The following is a 20840-nucleotide window of genomic DNA, read 5'->3' as shown; positions in this document are numbered from 1 at the left end:
AAAAGAACTTCTGAAATACTTGCACCCTTACTGATGAAAAACTCAGGTCAGCTTGAAAGAATCTTAGAAATCAAACATAATTTTTAATTACCTTTTAACAGAAAAAACCCAGAAAACAGTAAGTATTAGAAGATCTTTTTTAAACCCTGTGAAATGATCTTGTACAAAGTGAGAAATATGACCTATCTGTATAGGTTTGAGATCTAGCAGACCCTAGTTCTTGGCTACACAGGACTACCTAGCATGCATGTTCCTGGGCAGAGAAAACAGGAGAAATAGAAATTATTTTGTATTGGGCTACATACCTGCATTTTTTTATCTTGTTCATTTTCACCTATCATTCCTGTGCCACTAACACTGTCATTTCCATCAATAGACACCTGAAAAATGAAATTGAAATGGGAAAAACATTTACAGGTTATTTTTTATTCATCTGAAAAACAAGTTACAGACAGTTCCTGAGGGCTTATTATTTCATAGCTCTCTAGCTCCCTCTTGAAACATGGTTATCCTATAGTACACTAGCTTACATGAAACTCACCACCCGTAGCACCTGCATTATAGAATAGGTAAAGTGAGTATCTCAAAGTTGTATTAAAACAAGGTAGGAAAGACTGCAAGAACCAAGTATGTTAAATTAACAGACTGGCAAAAGTATTAAAATAAATTAATAAATTTAACAATACTGAGTTCTGACAGGAAAAAAAAAAGAAAATGTTGACTTCTTTTATAATAGGGATGTATCACTCCCTGTTAAGCAGAATTTACTTGTTTTGAACAGCAGGACTCCTTTAGAATCAAAATACCTAAGACAATGTGTTACATCTCAATTTGAAATAGTCAAACTACAACAGCTAAGCAAAGACTTGTGTATTGCTCCACAGGTTTATTTTTAAAAACAGTCTACAGGAGGAGAAAGGTATTGCTGCTTTCCAAGGAGCTTATAAAAATATCTGAAAGAGTATTAGATGTTAATTTGAAAATTTTATTTAAATAAAAATAATTGCCCAGTTAAAAAAAAAAACAAACTCTCACATACATCAACTCAAAGAACAACATCTTATTAGTCACTGCAGAAAAAACTAACTTAAAGTATAGTTTACGTAGTTTCCAATTCCTTAATTGCCTCTGTATTGAGCACAGGCATTCACAATACTCTCTGCATCCATTACACTCAAGGCTGAGATTGCTGCACCTAAATCTAGCCTAAGTGATTTTTTTCTTCTCCAAAATAGTTTGGCAGGAATCCTGTCTCAGCTGGTATGCTTAGGGCCTTTCACTAGGAGGTCATAGCAGGCTCCTGAGAATGTTAATGGTTGTGTGAACTATCTTGCTCAAAGCATCAGCTACCAACATTTTGCTTGGAGACTAAAGATGAACTTATCCCATAAGAGGTTTTCAGACTGTACTATCTTTCTAAATTAGATGATTGTGAGCAATATACTTTTGGCAACTTTGAGCTAAAACAGCGAAAAGTGCCTAAGCAGATGCAAGTTTACATTACAGAGAGACTGCAAAGAGAGTCTGCAAGCAGGTAATTCTCAGGTGGTTATTTTTGAAGGAAACAATAGCCATTTTGGGACCTTCTCCTGCAGAATTTTTGAAGGGAGGGGAGAGAACCTGCACAGAAAGGAGACTTGAACCACTTCATCCTGAACCTCCTGTTGTTGGTTAAGAAAGGAACTACTGACATGAAATTCAAGTTCATCAGTGCCACTGGAAACAAATGATCCAAACAGAATGTGCATGCGTATGTGTAGACATACACAAATCCCAGGAACTGTACTTTTCCAGCAGCTGGGATGTTGCAGGAAAACAGCTTATGGAAGAAAAAGTATGTGTTGTAACCTCTTCACAATTCCATTACGTATCTTCTGACTTTATGTTCACTGAGAGCAATGTCGTCTTTTTTCCTTGGTTGCTTTGGGAGGAAGGTGGCATTGACTTAGCTCAAAATTAAGAGGACTCCAGTTAAGTCTTTGCATGTACTCTGCAAGATATGGTAAAGTAGTACTATGCCTAAAGCAGAAGCAAGGGACAATGAAAAATGTACATGTTCCACCACTTCCAGTGAGCTTCTCTGTAGTCTTCTTGGATCTCTTTGTATGAACTCTCTTACAGAGTTTCTACAATGATCTTGGGCAGGCTACTGATCTTTGCTATTTCTGCCTGTTATGTAGGACAGGGGAACAGAGAACCACCACCACTCTCCAAATCCACCTTTAAAATTTTCTTTGCCCTGTTAAGTTTTGAAGAGAAAACCTTCAAAGTTAACAAAAAAAGCAAGACACCCAATTTTAAACCTCTTTTTTGCAGTATTGGGAGAATTCTGGAAGGATTCCAAGGAAGATCTTTGAGTTCCTCCTAAAAGACTGTCTCAGATTATAAATAAATCTTTAGTCTGCCTTCAATTAAGAAAATAAGAACACCTATACTGAATCAATCTAAAGGTCAATCTAGTGTACCATTTTGTTTCCAACAGCAGCCAGTAACAGATGCTAGAGAAAACAAAAGGAACAGGCCAAGCACATAGTGATACATTCCCAGAAATATTCTCCATCCTCCAAGCAATTTGTGGCTTAGGAACTTCCTGAACTAGAAGTCACATGTTCCTATCTAACAGCCCTGGATACATTTTTCTTCTATGAATTTACCTAATTACTCTTCGAATCCAGGGACATATTAGCATCCACAACACCCTGGAAGCAGTGCCATGGCTTAACTTTGTGCTGTTGGAAATAGTATTTTTCCCTTGCTTTTCTAGAACCTGTCACCTGAGAGTTTCATCTGCTGTTTCCCAGTTCTTACACTGGTAAAGACAATGACAAGTCACTACTCTTCTTTGTGCCACTTAAAATTTTATAAAATTCTATCATATACTTACCTCGTGTATTTCATGTCATCATTGTTGCCCCTTCCTGTACCTTTTTCAATGTTCCTATACCAGCTGCTATGAAAAGCATACATTGCCTCACTATGAAGCGTACACGGACATGGAGTAGAATCACAAAACCCCATTTCTCCTTTTAAGAGAAAGACAGGGTTGTGACGATTGAGCTATTATTTGGTACGTAAAACAGGTGCAAGACTTGGAAACTCACTTCTACTGACTTTCCCTGAGAGGTTCTAGCAGTACCTTTCAGAATAAGGTTCTGAGATGAAAGCTTGAAGAAAATAAATAGAATTTTTCCTAGACACACACAAGTACTCTACAGAAAACAAATTCACATTACAGAATTAAAAAAATACATGTTGAGATAAATAGGACAAAAATGCAAATTTATTTATATTTGCATTTCTTCTGTTTCTTCCTCACCTTTGCAAAACAGAAACTTAAATTATGATTAATATAGCTCCCTGTTAAGAAGGACAAAGTTATGATTGATTTAAACCTAAATTAAATAGTATCTAGGGAATGTGTAAAAGCTTGTCACTACAGCTCAACTAACCTTGAATGACCTTTTATTTTATGAAATGTTAAGGCATAGCCAAACACAACACAATCTGACTGGCTCTCCTAGGATCTCTCAATTGTAATAGACAGAAGCATAATGGAAAGAATAGCTTATAAGCCATTTAATTATCCTAACTGGCCTTCTCCCAAAATTTGACAACTCGGTGACACTAGAGGACAGATTTTAAAATTTATTCTACTCTTTTTCCAGAGCAGTACAAGCGCTGATGGTAATCATCCAGCAGCTGTGACACTGCTAAACCATAAAGTCATGGAAGGTGCACTGCCCATTATTACACTTACATCATGCTTTACAAAAGTCCAGTAAAGTGGACAACATGAATCTTGAGCATCATACTACATTTTACTATTGAAAGTATGGATCAAAGAAGTGTTTTCCAAACTCAATAATTGCCTAATTGTCTATTTTACACTTCATACCACGCATTGTCCTTGCCCAGTACAGCAGGCCCTACTCTTCCCAATGCAGGAAAAAAATAAAAAAATAAAAATCCAGCAGTAGTGCCTGAGTAAGAATAATTTCACTTTGCCCTTCTTTCCAAACAGTGTCCTCTCAAGGGCTCCTTTCCAATACTATATTTTAGAGAAAATTATTACTTAGTTGTCTAAATCACTTTCCAAATCAGTCTGACATTTCAGCGTTCAATCTTTTGTTCTTTTTATGCACCATGACACACTAGAGCTGTCCATGATAGTGAAGCACTGTCATGACAATTTGGTGTTCTCTCTTCTAAGAGTCTGAAGAGTCTCTTAATTATCATTTTAATTCTTGGATCACAATTGGCTTTTGCTGCCAAGTATCTTGTGATGCTACATTAAAACATTATGGATAGAGAAAATGTCTTTCAGTATACCTTGGCTGCATATTGCTCCAAAGCACTGATGGTATCTGGGTCAATGGCAGCATCTCCTGTATGAAGACCTGCTACCGTGCCATCAGCTTGAATAGCTAAAATGGTATCTGACTGTGGCATTTGCACTGTGTGGTGAATGTAGGCAGTAGTTCCATCCTCCAGCTGGACTGCTTGTAATGCACTCTGGTCGTAACTGTCTGAGAAATAATATTACAAAGTGTTATTAAAGAAAAGGAATAGCAATGTCTGCAAGTTACATGAGAAACTACTGCAGTTCAGGAAATGTCTCCTGAAGTCATATATATGTATGAAATATATGAGACACATAAACACTTGAAATATTACTATGAATAGCACTGATGAATTTTTTTTCCAAGACAACACCTCCCATAACTTTATTTCTGCACACTTACAAAAGTGCAAAACCAATTTTATATTGGTCTAGCTTTATTTACAAAGGAAACCAGGAACACAAATATGCTTTCCATTTCATATTCACTCATAATAAAATGAAAATAATTAACACATGTACTGATGTCAATACTTCAGATTTTAGAATTCATAAATCTGATCATTTTAAGAACAGAATCACACAAATATGCAAAAGAAACACATAACATATAGGGTGACTTTTAAGAAAGAAATTCTTTATTATATTCTCTCAATATTGCTGATTACAGAATGTAATTCTTGTCACTCTAGTTTAAACAGACTTAAAATATCTACTTAACTTTTTGTAAAGAAGTAGTACTATTTCCAAGACTAGTGTAATCATCTTCTGCAGAAATCTAAGTTAGCATTTAAAATAAATACGTCTGCATTCTTGACTGTCAGCTGTCACGTTTTTTGCCCTACCACCTAATGGCAAAATCATCAATAGCACGATTTTTAAAATTTAAGTCAATCACTACATTCTTTAGATCAAGAGGGATTGATTGATTGATTCCTACCTGCTTTCTCATTTTCACATGCAATTGTTGCTGAAATCTGTATAAGGGCTTCCATTCTCTACTAACATGACATATACTTACTTTAATGTGATCCTGGGCTAAAAAAAAGTGAAATACACTGGTTTTGATTCTGTTTATAACTGTTGTATGAGGCCCAAATAAGGAACTGAACCAGTCTCATTTCAACAGTTTCCAGATGTCACAAAGTAAAATCAACAAGTAATCTACATTGGGAATCACACTAAATGACGTCATAGTCTAAAAAGAGTACCATATTTTATACTGCTGAAGTTCTGTTGAACTCTTAATATAATAAATCACACTTCAAAAAAAAAAAATTACCTTTTGAGGTGTGATGAATAAATGCTGTAGTTCCATCTTCCAGCTGAACTGCTTGTCCATCTTCCAGACGCAAGCTGTCCCCTGTTCGGAAGAAAGAATTACAACGCTTCAACAATAGTTTGAAAAATCCATTAATTGGAAAGATTAAACACTGAATACCTAGGATCACAAAATACCTAGGATCTCTTCAAGACTATTTCCATTAAAATAAGAAATCAAGCTATTATAATGACCATTAATTACTTAGTATCAATATTTATCAGTAACACATTATTATAGAATATATTTCTTGTATTATTACACTTACTGCTTTTAGGCATGGGTACATGTTGAACATAAGCAGCAGAACCATCTTCTAATTGAATCACTTGGCCATCCATTAATTTACCATCTGAAACACACAATTAGAATTCTTAAAAAACATTCTGTATAACTGTATAACACATCACAGTTTAAACACACAGTTGATACTTTCTGGATTAAAACGTCAATAAAATATCACTGAGAAATAATGTTTGGTAAAGAGTAAGCACAGTATAACTATACAGAGGTTTTAAAATTCTGGGATTAAAAAAAAATAGAAAAGGCCTGATGTCCTATCCAGTAGTCATGATGTTGATATTTGGGTTTGAAGTGTAAAGATCATCTCACTTCTGATTGACTTATGTTCTCCATTTGATACTGGCATCTTATTAGTAGCAGAAATAAATATTTATTTTATAGTGTTACTGTAATACCTGTAATTCCCAGCTGGAATTGGAACTTCATAAACATTGTACAGATTTTGCCTGACTTTACAATCCAAACGGGTTTAGAATCCAAAGACAGGGTTAAAAAGGGGAATACGATTTCAATACCAGTCAACTTCTAGTCATTTACTTACCTTTAGAATTGTGCTGTATGTAAGCAGTGGAGCCATCAGCAAGGGTAACTGCTTGCAAACTTACACCTTCCATGTTTTCTAAGTTGTCACCATCTAGCAAAGAAAAAAGTTCATATTCACTATTACCAGCATCAAACCCTAAAAATCACAACTTAACCACCTCATAAATGATTACAACCCCTTAAAGCATAATGATTTCAGAAATAATAATAGGAAACAGTTCTTACTTGCTTTCTGTTTTTTGAACCTTGAACACATACTAGGGTCATATGTTCAACATTTTGGTCTGTAAACATGACAGCTAGAATGTTATTTTCCTTAACTAAAAAAGTTCCAATGTCACTGAATAAATAACTACAAAGCTGAGGTTTTAGGAGAAATATTAATTAGCTTATGAGTGTCAACAGTGAAATAACGATACATATACTCGTATTGATAATTTTGTTTTGTACACTACTACCTGTTATTAATATACACAAATCTATTTAGAGTAAAACACAGATTTAGGAAAAAAGTTTTTAATCACATAAAATTATAATGAAGCTGTCAGAAAAGATCAAGTTTAAACCAATCCTAGATCACCAATCTATTTTAAAACTCAACTTGTTTAATACATACTTAGATATAAACTGAAGTTACAGAGTATAAAACAGCAAAACTATAGTGAGAATAAAGTCAGATTTTGTATTTCCTATTTTGGCACATTTAGACTCCTATTATCTTAATTAAGAGATCATTTCCTTTCAGAATTAAATTAGTGAACTTAATCCCAGTTAACTAAGAATAATTTCTGTTAGATTTTTCATTTAGAACACGCTACGTAAGTTTTAGCATTGTAACTGAATTTCAAACAGAAAAGACACAGTAATGTAGAGGTATTTCAACCTGAAGGTTCACCTTGCACAGCTACAGCTTCTGTTAGACAAAGAGTCACATGCTGGGCCTCCATTCCTCCTCCAGAAAATTCAGTCATTCCCTGAGAGTCTCGATTTATCTGAGCTAATAACATTGTCTACCTAAAAAGAAAGCATTCACAAAACATAGATAGAAAATTTAAATACAGAACCAGAACTAGTTAAAGACAATTCAAGTTTAATTAGATTTTATACAGCTGTTACAAATATTTTATGTTACCTTCCGCATAAAGAAGATGCAATGAATGATTGACTTACCTGGAAAATACTTCAGAGGAAAAAAAGTTACTTGAAATAGGTAAATATTATTACCTCAATTAACTAAGCTGCTAACAACTTCCAGTAGCAGTTACTAAATTGAAGTGCATCAACCACATTTAGATTTCAGTTAAATATGAATTATTCAACCAATGTATAAAGAATAATGGTGGTAATGACGGTATAAGTAATGATATCTTTTTGTCCCCAGAATTAAAATAAAGCTGACAATTCACCCATGACAACAGCAGGGCTTTAATTTTATAAATTAAACATCTCTCTGGTTCCAGTAAGAGGTTTAGAACCTATCACACACTGGGAAATACGAACTTCATTAGTAAGTCTGACTGAACGATCCAACTATTACCCTAAACTTTCCAGGAAGGTTTCTGTTTAAAAAAGAAAATAAAAAAAAAACCCTCCTTGAAAATAATAAAGTATCTCATGATAAAATGCATTAGTAAGACAACAGGGTAGCGACTGGTAAGCGACGGTCACAACTCTATATGTATCTCACAGAACCAGAAACAGCCATCCCTTTGGATACTGATTTTTTACCCAGGCATGTTTCAATATGGGAGATTAAGAAGTCTACTGAATCTGAAAGGCTCTTACTAATTTTCAGTATTACTAGATTAAGAAGCTATAAAGGAAATATATAACATTACATTCTACTAACTCAGATGTTGGCTTTCACCACAGGGGAAAAAAACCCCAAACCAAACCAAACAAACAAAAAAACAACCAAAAAAGAGTCACTGAGTTCTGCAAGCCCTTTAGTTAATGTAACATACACTTAGACATGGATGAAAGAAAAAAAAAAAAAAAAATCACATGGAATTGCAATCTAGGCTACTCAGCATTAAAGCAACTTTCCCCTCACCCCAATCTCTTGATAGTCAAGAGTTTTTCTTACAACAAGAAGCGGTTTGACAATCTCACAAAAAGGTTACAATCAAAGCTAAATAATCAAAGCTTTTAATCTTAGTATGGTTCTATGACCATTATTCAAGGATGAGAATAATAATCTAGGTTTTTTAATTTACTTATGATTACATTTCTGAATAACTATTTTTACCTCTACAATGCAGAAATCTGCCCTTGAATGAGCAACTCATCAACGGCCTCAAAGACCACTGAGAAACTCGTGCTTACGTCAAAACTAAAGAATAATGAAAGCAAAATTAGACCATTTAGGTACTCCAGCATGCCTGCAGTATTTAAAAGGTTTGGTACACTAATTCAGTAGTTGAAAATTATACCCGAGTAATACTTTCCAAATACATCCAAGTGACTTTGAACCAGACTCAATTTCTTAGAGAAGCAGGCAGCTACATCAGTTTTCTTAGTCTCAGCAGAGAAAAAGCTGACTGACACCCAGCTGCTGCAGCTCTGCTGCTTTTGCTGTCTGAAGTGCTTTAACCCGAGTGCTGTGCACAAAGCAAATGTGTCACTACAGTCCAAGCTCCGCTAACTTTTAATGTGGTGTTATACCAAGTACCCACATTACTCCCTGAAATTGGACCTGGAGTCTAAATCACCTTGGCATGTATGAGAATATTATTGACAGTTTGGTTAACTGTTAAGAGCCCAGTTAATGGAATAGATACAGTTTGATAAAGAAAGTGAAAGGGGTAGCTTTAGGAAGGTTTTAAGCTGTAAAAAAAGCAAGTTTTTTCATGCACTACGTTGAAAACCATGTAAGAAAAAAAACACTACTAATGATCAGTTCACAATTCAGTAAGAAATATGCCCTCCAGAATTAAAATGCTACACAATATCTATCTGGAACATTAAGGAGATTAAAATACAGGCTTGTAATAGAGAATTTGAACCTTGAACAACTCTGAGCATCAAAAAGAAGATACAGTTAAGCTAGAAACCAAAATATAATTCAAAAGAGGTGTGAGAGATTTTTTAACATCCAAGGGAAGATGGGAAATTCTTGTTCCCAGCATCCTTTTCAAGAAAAGAAGCTTTTGTAGAAAATTAGGTCTCTCAAAGACATGTCATACAACAGAAAAAGAGCCAGTGCAGAGCAGCCATCCAGAATAAATTGCATTTATACTAGATGTTTCTGAAGAAATAGCTAAGTTTTATTGGCTACTATAATCTAAGGGACAAGGAATTGTACTAGGACATAAGAGATCCTGAGTTCAACTCCTTCCTCTGCCATCTCCACGTTAATGACTTGACTAGTAATTTCTTTCCCTATTACCCTATAAAATCAGAAAACTGATGCAGTTAAAAAAAAATAAACTAGCACCAAAAAAAGTTTTATTCCAGACCAGTTTGCAAGGACTGCTTCTCTGGAGGTACTGCCAGCTTGTAGCAAGTCAAATTAAGTAACGATGGCATTAGATGCTAGTGGTGCACAGAGGTTGTCTGTCTTCTTAACTGCTAACAGTGTTCTGCATTGCCTATGTTTTCCATTCACTCAGTTTTCAGGACACCTCATGGAAGTAGACTGCAAAGCAGCTAGACCATTTCACACATTGGAGAAGAAAGGCTACACAACCATTGGTTTTGACTAAAACTGCATTCTGAAACAATTCCAAATCCAGCAGGGACTGCACATCAAGGGCCTTTCAGCTCAGGTCTACTTCAGAGTATTCCCTCTCTTAGAGAAAGTATCTTTTAAGAAGCCCCCATAATCTTTAATATACTATCTGCCTTCAAAATAGAATAATGCCCTTCCTCCAGAGCTTATGCTTCTTCTCTCAACTTTGGGGAAGTAGAGAGGAAGCTAGTCAATGCAGACAACTGCAAAGTCCTGAAAGAGTCAGAGCAAAACCAATTGCTTGAAGGGTCAACGGCTATTTTGGAAGAAAAAGAAATCTAATGCAAGATAAATTCAAGGTCCAAAGGAGCAAAAGTATTTGTTTAAATTATTTTACAGTATTTGTTCTTGTAGTGTGGCTGATTAATAGTTATCACACACTGAAAAAAAAAACCAGAGTGAACTGCTGCACACAGCAGAATGTTCACTACTTTCCTCTAGTCCAGATGATCTGGACGATCATGTGCTGTCATTTACACAGACTGTGCTGCTGTTTTCTCCCAATTCTGACTCCTTTAAAATGATCCCTTCCAACATATCCTCTCCCCAGTCCTCTGTCCTTCCACTAGCTTCTTATCCTCAGCTTCATCCCTTCTCCTTGAAGTACCACTTTCCTTCTTCAGCCAGTCCTATCACGGTACCAAATTTCCAGGACATCCCTCTTCCCTAATATAATCCCATCCTTCTTGTCAAAATAATGTAAAATACTCCCATGTCTACACCAACTCCTTCTGCAACTAGTCCCCAAGTCTTCTCTTACTGCTGGTCTGGTCTACGTGTCCATCATACCATTGTCTATCACCTTCCTGCCTCTTTGTCTCAAGACAGTTCATGTTCAGACCCATCTCAGAAGTACATCCCCTCTAGTGGAAGTTGTAGCACTGGGACCATTCCACACAGCAAAACCCCAGCTTTCACTCACTCTTTGGTGATGCAGCAGTTTTGCTGTTACTCTGCTGTGCAGGGAGGAGTACCCTCAGCCAAAAGCGGATGTGCTGCTCACTTTCAGACTCTCCTCTTCCTCCCGTGTGGAGAAGACAGGCTAACCAGACAGGGCTACGAGCTCTGAGGAAGAGGATGGGGAAAGAACTAAAGATGACGTGAAGTTGGCCTATGTTGTGGAGAAATGGGTCAGGCTATCACAGAGATACTGCTCCTACAGTGTTACTTTTTTTCTCTCTAAGAGTGGTCAAATACAGGAACAGATTGCAAAGAAAGGTTATGGACTCTCCATCCTTGTAGGCGTTCAAGCCTCAACACGACACAGCCCTGGGCAACCTGGTCTCATCAGACCTGCCTTGATCGGAGCTGGAGTACATAACCTCTGGAGGTCCCTTCCAACTTAAACTGTTCTGTGATACCTAGTAATTTTGATATTGCATACATTTAAAACAGCATCACCATACTGTTGGTACATCATCCACCCTGCAAATCTAGTCTCCTATGACATTTTTATTCGTCTTGGTTTTTTGAAACCAGCCTGTTTTCATCCAACTCGGGTCTTTTCCCTTACCTCAGCTTTAGTAACTGTCTTCCCCCCCTTTTCTGCTAACTGGCTTATATGCTGCTTTCTCCTCAGCTTCCAGCAAATTTGTCTTCATCCTTCTTCCAATCCGAAACTCACCAGCTTCTTTCCCTAATCCACATCATTGCTTTTATTTCTGTGCATTTGCATCACTAAGCTTTTTCTTTAAACCTCCTGTCTGCCAGGAATTTTGTCAACATGAACCTGGGAGAGAAAGATTTCCTTTACCTGCTTCAAATTTTGCACCCCATTAGTTAAGAAGCAGCTGAAAGCATCCATTTTTAGGAAAATATGTGAACCCTGGGGTGGGGCCTGCATGGCTGCCCAACAAGACTGATGCACGTGTGTTCTGCTTAATCTCAAGAGCTGTCCTACAGAAAAGACACAAATACAGGCTTAGTCATGATGTACTCTCTGAAGTGAAAACTTCAGACTTGACTTACGCAAGTTGCAATTTCAAAGGCACGTTAATGATGATATTTGGGAAGACTTTCACAAGGACACTAATGCGTATTGCATTCCTGAAATGATGAGTCACTGAAACACTCCTATAGTATTCATGCAGGGAAAATCTTACCATTCTTTAAGATGGTTAAAATACTTCCCACAAAAAAAAAAAATCAGCCTGAGACGAATATGGTTAGACTGAAAAAAATCTCTGAACTGAAAACAGCATCTGATAGAAGGAAGCAACAGCCAGTTGCAAGAAGTGATGCTGAAACAAGTCTTGCACTGTTAGTTACAAAGCAAAAGCAGTGAGTTAGTGATGCACATTGCTGACTTTATTACGCTTTTTGACAAAAGCTGCACCAGCAATGTAAACCCCCAGTATAACACTGACAGATAAAATAGGCCATCCAGCAGGGTACATAGGTGCAATTTTTTATTAAAAAACCCCCAACGCCACCCCCCGCCTCCCCCCACCAAATTCTCTGAACAGAAAAAACTGTGAACTCAAGCATGCTTTAAATTCTCAACACTCAGAAACCAGGGGCGGTGGGTAGGTTGGTTAAAAATAAAGGATTTTTCATGAAGATTTCATCAAGTTGCCTAACTAGAGAGCACCTCCTGTATTTTTCCCTCCACTAATACTCAAACAAATAGAATCTTTTGGGTGCTTTCACTTGTTTTGGAGAAAAGATGCAACGTTAAAAGAGAAGCTTTTACATAAACTCAATCTAGCAACTGGACACAGGAGTCTCTGGTGAAAACTAGGAATCGAACAACTAAGAAACAGCAGGTGGGATTTAGGCAGCTGAAAAGCAAAGCAAGAGCTGGTAGAGGGCATGCTCCCATGGAGCAGGGTTTGGGGTACTTGGGAACTCTGGCAGCTGAGAGGACAGCATGAGGAAACCCATTCTCAGTGGAGAATGTGGCAAGTAACACCCGGAAAATAGCAGCAATTTGCCATTGAAAGAATGGCTATACCACTGTATTGCCGGACAAAGGAAAAAACCTGCAGTGACAGTAGCAGAAACTCCTTAAAGGAAAAAAAAGATCATGCTTAGAGGATGATTAACAGGAAATGGAATAAATAAATTGTAATAGCAGTCACGGAAGAAAACTAACGGTTATAAAATGCAATCTAGAATGTGCGGGAAGAAAGATCTGAGAAAGACAGGAAAAAAGCTACTCCAGATATTAAGCAACCTTGTGATTGTTCACCCTCCTTGTGCAGACAGCACTGAGAAGTTTGAAATAATATCCATTTATTTCATTTGAAAAGAAACTTCATTTTTATTTTTAATACACTTCTAAATAACGTACAAAACTTATAAAAACAACAAGTAAAAACTAATCCAGAAAAGTAAAATGGCAAATGACACATAACCCCACAATACTGAAACTTTCATTCAGGATTTTTAGGAAACTGCATTCCCATGTTTGACAAAGCTGGATCCCAAAACCAGTTCAAGTATGTCAGCACAGTAACACAATTAAGGTTCTTCTGAATTAAATACTGACTGCATTAGGGTCCTAAACAACTGATATGATTGCAAATATCAGTAGTTTCCCCAAACTAGTCTGATTAACAAACATTTGTGAAAAATCAAAATTAGTACCTACAATTAACATTCTGGGTAAATACACTTCAAATGATAATTAATATGCATTACAGCCTTCTGGGTCTCAGTGCAAAAAGTGACTGGCATAGACTGAAAAACTGACTAGTCCAGACAAAGTTTTTTCTGAGGACGCAAGTGTATAGCTTACTAATTACATAAAGTCATTCAGCAGCTCTAAGCTCAGAAATAAAAACACAGCAGAACTAGGGCTCTCTCAAATCTTACTTCTGTTCCCGTATGTACGTGTATGGTAATCTCTTACAGTATTACAAAAGAAATCTGTAGCAGGCTCAGAAATGAAATCTAGATCCTGTGGATGCTTTGATCAAATGCTTCAATAGATGAGACATGGATTTCTTTCTTCATCAACAGCCCTTAGCTTTTTCAGTATTTTACCATTGCACCGAAACATTGATTTCATGCTATAATCGGTCAGATTGACTTTCAGTGGATAAATATAAACTACTTAATGTTAGGCATTTCTCAATTTCTACATGCTTTCTCCTATAATCTTCTTTCACTATTTTTTCCAGTCTCTTGTAAAGGCAAGCAAAATATAACTAAACAGCAATTTCCACCACATTAATCATCCACAGTATAAAATAGAAACAAAGCTGAAATACAGAACAAAACTTCTACTAAAGAATCTGGTAACAATAGCTGGATCCAGATAGAGGGGTAAGATACACAATTTAATAGCAAATTACACAACTATTTTCTAGATAGCAAAGAAGTGTTGTGAATTATGAACCACGGGCTCTAACCCTGGCCCTGGAGAAGAGCCTAATCGAGACTGACAGCACTGTCAACTGCCTAAGCATGATGTACACACTCCAAGCAGCAGCACAGCTAACTTGCAGAGACTCATGCTGCCCAAAGCAGAGGTTTGCAGTCAAACTCGAGGCTCGTTTTTAGTCTTTTTGCAGTATTTCAGCCTTTCTGTTCCACCAGAGATACATCCTGATTACAATGCAGTTCAAGACTAATTCACTGCCACAGAGTTTGATATCTCTTAAAAAATAACATAAATGCAAAACCAAATTTATCACTGCCATAACTAAGCACAACTCTTCTGACTTCAGTGTGAGCAGTGAGAACCACATTTAGCCTCACATAATTACTTTATGTTCCAGCAGTCTTCTTCCCCCAAAGTCATCACCATACATTCAGTTTACACTGTGAATCCCATCTACAAATGGTGAATGTTAAAAGTATTGTCAGAGATCAATGCTTGCATTTTATAAAAAAAAAGTAATTGGATTAACCAGTGCAAATAAAGAATTTTTTACAAATCCTTACTCTAACTAATATTACAAGATTACGCATATGTGTGCAATTCCACACTGTGGGAGTGCTAAGGATGCTGTGATTTTCAAACATAGGGCACTTAAAAAAATGCAGACAGATCAGAAAGCCACCCACCAAGAAGTCCTACACGCTTGGAAAAGACTCAGGTTGATCCCAAATATGACTGCTAACTTCATGTTTCTTGAATGTATTAGAGAAGAAATTACTGGTTAATCAATGGAGGTCAAGAGTAGTTCCATCAGTATATTAACTGTCAGCAGTGCTGACAGAAAGCTAATTAAACTCATGCTGCAGCTCTGGGACAAGCACCTCACCAGCAAATGCTTAGCTCAATGATCACATTTGCCTTGGGCAGCACTACAACAACAGCACTACTTCTAAGTAACTACCCCAATGACCAGCACGGCCTCCTGAGCCAGGGATTTGAAACAGATTTGGGAGTCTTTCGAGAGATCAGATTCCAAAGATCCTGCAGGGAAGGCAACAAGCAACTGAGATCCATATAGCACTGTTTGCAGAGGTACAGAGACCAGGATTCTGAAAGCTTTATTAAAGTATGAAAAAGTATACTAATGCACCTGGTCAATGATCAATGCACTAATGAGACGGTTGTTCTTAGTACATTGCCATATAGGTTTAGCATGAGAAAGGGCCATATAATCTGTACCAAAACATCAAATTCAATATGACTGAAAACACCTATGCATCATTCATAATACTTGTGTGTGTGCATGGAATGGGTTGCAGGCATACCGCAACAGAACAATGTAACTCACTTACCAAAACAAGCCAGCAAGTTTCTCTCAACTCATATGGTATTCCTTGCTCAAAGTTAAGATACGTTTCTTCTCTCCCAGCCAAACTTGTATCATCAATGCTCAGGCATACCTTGCTTTCTAAAAAACACCCCATTTCTTTATTGCAGACTGACTGGTAATAAATTATTTTTGGTTTAATAGTCAAAAAAAGTAAGGATAAATAATTATAATGTGCACACTCAGAAACTGAATGTTGGGCCTGAATTCAGAAAAAAGCTGAAGCTATGGTAGGTCATCTAATTTTCTGTTTTATACTTGAAAAACTTAGAACATGATTAACTAAGCTGAAAAAAACCCAAAACCCAAAATCCTTTAAATAATTTTTCAGCACACATGCTACTGAGATAAAGCACTAGATCTCATTCCAAGTGGATTTCCCCTGCCCTGAAAGTCACAAAGTGAGAAACAGACTTAAAGCACTTAACCAATGAACCTATGTGTTTTTAAAACTACTGGCTTTTGTTTTTTACCATCAAGTGTATATACACAAAATACCGGCTACATAAAGAAGGCATCCAGATAATGCATGTCAGATCGTATTCAAATTACTCCTAGAAATAAGCAGTAATGCCTATCTGCAGTTTTTAAAAAGAAGAAGAAGAAAAAAAGATAACTTCTGAAGCACTTCAGAAGGCTGCTTAATCCTTAAATCATAAAACCTCCATTTATATCGGTGTTTTAAATAAAACAAGGAACATTAGGTGAATAGGTGAATACTTAACAGCTAAAAAACTGAAAGAAATTGAGACCAACTATTTCTGTCAATGTTTCACTTTCATGCCAAACAGACTTCTAACTCTCTTGTCAAGAAATCACAAAAGTGTCTAATTTACATGACCAAAATAATTAATCCTGGCTGTGCCCCTTCAAACCCTGCAAATCTGCTTAGACTGCCAACAAAATGGGTAATTTTGAGCGGGTTGTTTTGTCTGGTTATGAGTTAATTAGTAATCTGATAACTACATTACAGATGTAACAGTATTAGCCATGACAGTTAACAGAAGTGTTTTAGTCTATACTTGTATTTCAGGAACTAAACGGACAGCCTACTGAATTGCCAACCTTCACCCTGAATTGCAAAAAAGCAGATCACAAATGTAAACTGAAAAACAGTACATCTAAATATATTCTAAGAAACTCTGTGTAATATCATGTTAGCTCAGTATGAATATACTTAAGATATGGGCAACACCAGCTAACTTGCAATCACAGACCCATCTTCCAATTCTAGAGAAGTCTGTCATCAGAAACGAAGTCCAAGAGCATTAAGCAGGTAACACAATTTCCCCCTCAAGAAGTGTATACAGAGGAAAACATTCAGCAGACAATAAAATACAAACTGAGGGAAGCACTAAGTAATTTTAAGTGTAACTCTGATGTCAGCTTTGAGTATCGCAGAACTTGCTGAAACTGTAAATTCCCTTCAAAACTGAGAACTTCGTTTATTTAACAAGCATCATCTCGGTACAGCAAAGTACAATCCCACTATACAATTAAAAAAGCAGTGTAACCCAGAAAATTTTAGCAGACTATGTCACTGGAAGTGTTCACTAATTTAGTCCAATTCCGGTTTTGAATAACTAGTCAATTCCTGATGCACACTGCAGAGTGAGCAGACCAAAACCATATTCCCTTAAGTAAATACAACTAAGAGCAGATCAAGTTACAGACTTAAGGTACAGGCAGAACCCCATACACCCCATTGTGCCATGATGGGTCCTAAGGCTTCCTTCCCCTCCTCCCCCAGAAATGTGGTGCCCATGGACAGGCACCTCCCTCAGATTCCTCACTCCATCCTCAGAACAATACCTATGCACACATCCGTTTACAGGGACTTGCATTTCAGAGCTGAATTCTCAGATTCCTGAAGAGGATCCATCTGTTCAGATCACGATCCATCTTAGGGATCCATAAACTAAGCAGAAACCTTCCTTCAATCTTTTGGGATTTTTTGTGGCACGAGGCACAGGAATTGGCTACCCAGTTCATGCTCTCTTTACCAGGTGCACCAATTTCCTTGCAGCACAGAAGAGATGAAAGAACAAACTGACCATCTATTAATGCAGAACAAGCAGAAAGCATGCTGTTGAGCCTTAAAAACGTGTGAGAGATGTGACAATACAGGAAAAAAGCCAGTGGCAAGAAAAGGCAAACAAAGGGTTGGCCTGGGATGCTATGGTACGTATGTACGCACGTCAGAGACAGCAGGAGTTACAAAAGATAGCATGGGAAGCAGAAATCATGGGGATGATCAAGGAAAAGGGTACAAGTCAAAATGCAGACAGGAAAAGAGTAATGAAGGGATCTGACTACAAGAGCACTGAGAAAAGTTAGATCTTCCTCGTATTTGCATTCTGTCCATTACGATGCTTGAAACTGGAAGAATTGCCCTGATTATCAGGCATGTGCCGTTTGCTTTGTGTGCGGAAACTCATCCAAATTCAGCTGAGCCCTATGCTTTGGAAAACAAATAGTTTCACACTGCCAACTAAAGACTCCTCAGAATTTAATAACAGTGTTTCTCAAAGACTCCACCTGCGCTGAGCGTGTTTTAACCCAAAACTCTTCAAGGCCAAGACTTACATGCAACAGCAAGGAAAGATCAACATCCCGCACTCTAAATGAAGCCAAATTACTCTAAGAGAAGCAACCCAGTTCCAAACTGTCATCTTTTTAGCTTTAAACAAAACCCATACATTTTATTAAGGTCAATACGTAAGTCTGCAAGAACACACACACACATAATGTTTTAAGGAATGCCCAGAAAAGATGGTGTCCAGGGAGAGACCATTACCACCACCACACTTAAGCTGAGGAACCCTCAGCCTAATCCCTCTGTACATCCAACAGAACCATAGGCGAGAAGGCCACGGCAGGCAGCCTGTGCACCAGAAGCACAGCTGTCAGCAGGCACGGCTGCTTTGACCCGCCAGCCTGCTGCTTAGACCCTGTTCACTGCTCAAACTCCTACCAACTCCCTTCTCCTGGACAGTACAAGACAGCAAAACATGGGCCAGCAGCAGTCTGCTGAGCTGAAGCAGTACATCATTTGAGATATTCGAGAGACAAAAACAAATTTACAGCCCATTCCCAGGGAATATTCATCACTTTATTATCGCTGCGCCCGTCTCCTCCGAGAAAAGAGATTGCCAGCTCATGACAGAAGTATCAAATGCTACACAAGCATGAAGACAGAGTGAAGTCCATGTGACTTCCTAGCTAAAGAAACTTTTACACTTGCTTAAGCATTTGCTGTATTTGAGCCTTTAATAGAAGGCAAAATAACTCTTCCTCAGATAGGTATTAGAAAGAAAGCATTATTTCATTACAATAATGAGAATAGCTTATGTAAATGATGCAATAAATTTGAAATTCATTTCTCAAAACTGTTTAAAAACGTTTATTTTTACATCTCATTTAAGCTGCAATCTATTACCAAAACAATCATGCATTATTTGACTACGTATTCCTGAGTTTCATTTTCTGTAGTGATTCAGATGAATTGCTTCTGACATATACACAGTTTGAAAGCTAGAGACTTTAATGCATGAAATACAAAGAAACAAGCCATGAAAACATGGTTATGTTGTACCCTGCCATTCTAAAGCTGTAAGGCAAACACACACAAAGAAGATAAAATATACTACACATCTATGAATTCTCTTAGAAAGCTACTAGTCAAGGACAAACAAATTTAATTTTTCAGGTACCATCACCTTGAAGCTGCAACAGCAATACCTGGTACATAGTCCTCTAAGGCATAACAGATTTACAACACCTGAAGCAGAATCTTGAGAAAACTGCATGACAAGAGAAAATGTTTTCTTTGAAAGACTGTAAGGTTGAAGTTTCTGTATCACTGGAATAACATTCCTTAGAAGTACTGGTATCGCTCTGCATATAATGTCAGATGTAATTCTTTGATGGTTCAAAACAAACCCTAAAGAGATTTTATACGTAACTGGAGCTGCTCAACTGTAGGCTTGTTTTAACAGAAAATTTAACTTGCACGAAAGTCACGTCATTTTTTCTTGACTAACAAGCACCGCAAATAAGACCTTATCTGAAAATTGAAAAAAAATCTGTGCGTTATTTCAGGTAATTTTTCTGGAGGAGTAGCTTCTCGTTATCCTGTTCTATTAGAAGTTCTAGACAAGAAAAGCTGAAGGAAACGACAAGAGCGAGCAGGCTGTAAAACTCTTAAAATAATTTTGCATGGTGTTTTGGCGAGTTGAAAGAGATGAACTAAAATAGATTACTTCACAAGCTCCGTGCAAGGACCTTCTCCTGTGTTAGCACGGCAACAGCAGCGCTCACGGCGCTACGACACAGCGACGTTAAAAATAAGCAACTTCGTGCAAGAATAGCGAATTACTCCTTCCCAAACGCGCGCGTATCAAGCCGCACGCTAGGCCGAGAGCGCTCTGCAGGCAATTGTTTTAACCACGCTCTGCAAGCCTGCCCTCCGTCACAATGGAAATACCACGTTAAAAAAAGAAAAAACCCAGAAAACGTAAAAACCGCGTCAAACCCCAGCTTTCCGCACGGCGAGCGCCGGGCTCCCCGGGGCAGGAGCGGGGCACGGAGCGCGCCAGGACACCCCGTCCCGCCCCCCGCCCGCCCGCGCGGAGAGCGCGCCCGCCGCCGGCAGCCCCCGCCCGTGACGCAGCGGCTAACGGGCGCCCCCGCGCCCGGGCCCGCGAGGGGGCGGCCGGCGAGGCGCCGCCCGGGGCCGCGGCCGGTGCCCGGGCCCGGCGCGCCCCGCGGTGCGGGATGCCGGCGGGCAGGCGCGAGCAGGCCCGGCGGGAGGGGGGGGGGGGAGGGGCCGGGGCCGGGCCGCGCGGAGCGGGCGGGCGGCGGAGCCGCGGCTTTCTTCGTGTCGGTCGG

At 38.2% G+C, this 20840-nt stretch overlaps 1 protein-coding gene across 9 annotated transcripts in view; it reads right to left on the bottom strand.

Moving 5' to 3' along the window:
* Window positions 1-20840, bottom strand: part of ZNF143 (zinc finger protein 143) — a 48408-nt gene that overhangs the window by 27255 nt on the left and 313 nt on the right. For 6 of the 9 annotated variants that reach the window (XR_008238812.1, XR_008238814.1, XR_008238815.1 and 3 more), the window contains exons 2-7: window positions 7390-7520; window positions 6505-6597; window positions 5929-6012; window positions 5622-5702; window positions 4330-4526; window positions 306-380 (exon numbers count right to left, since the gene is read on the bottom strand). Coding sequence is in view for 6 of the 9 variants with exons in the window: in XM_052811806.1 (XP_052667766.1) it covers window positions 306-380; window positions 4330-4526; window positions 5622-5702; window positions 5929-6012; window positions 6505-6597; window positions 7390-7513 (654 nt within the window). In the remaining 3 variants the exon portion in view is untranslated. Of the gene's footprint in view, window positions 1-305; window positions 381-4329; window positions 4527-5621; window positions 5703-5928; window positions 6013-6504; window positions 6598-7389; window positions 7521-11158; window positions 11903-11989; window positions 12281-20840 lie in introns of those variants that run through there. The other 3 variants (XM_052811808.1, XM_052811809.1, XM_052811810.1) reach the window with 3 other exon arrangements.

This window comes from Harpia harpyja, chromosome 16, assembly GCF_026419915.1.
Source record: "Harpia harpyja isolate bHarHar1 chromosome 16, bHarHar1 primary haplotype, whole genome shotgun sequence".
In the NCBI taxonomy this organism is placed as follows: domain Eukaryota; kingdom Metazoa; phylum Chordata; class Aves; order Accipitriformes; family Accipitridae; genus Harpia; species Harpia harpyja.
The sequence above is the reverse complement of the archived record's forward strand: the minus strand, read 5'-3'. Positions and strand labels throughout refer to the sequence as shown.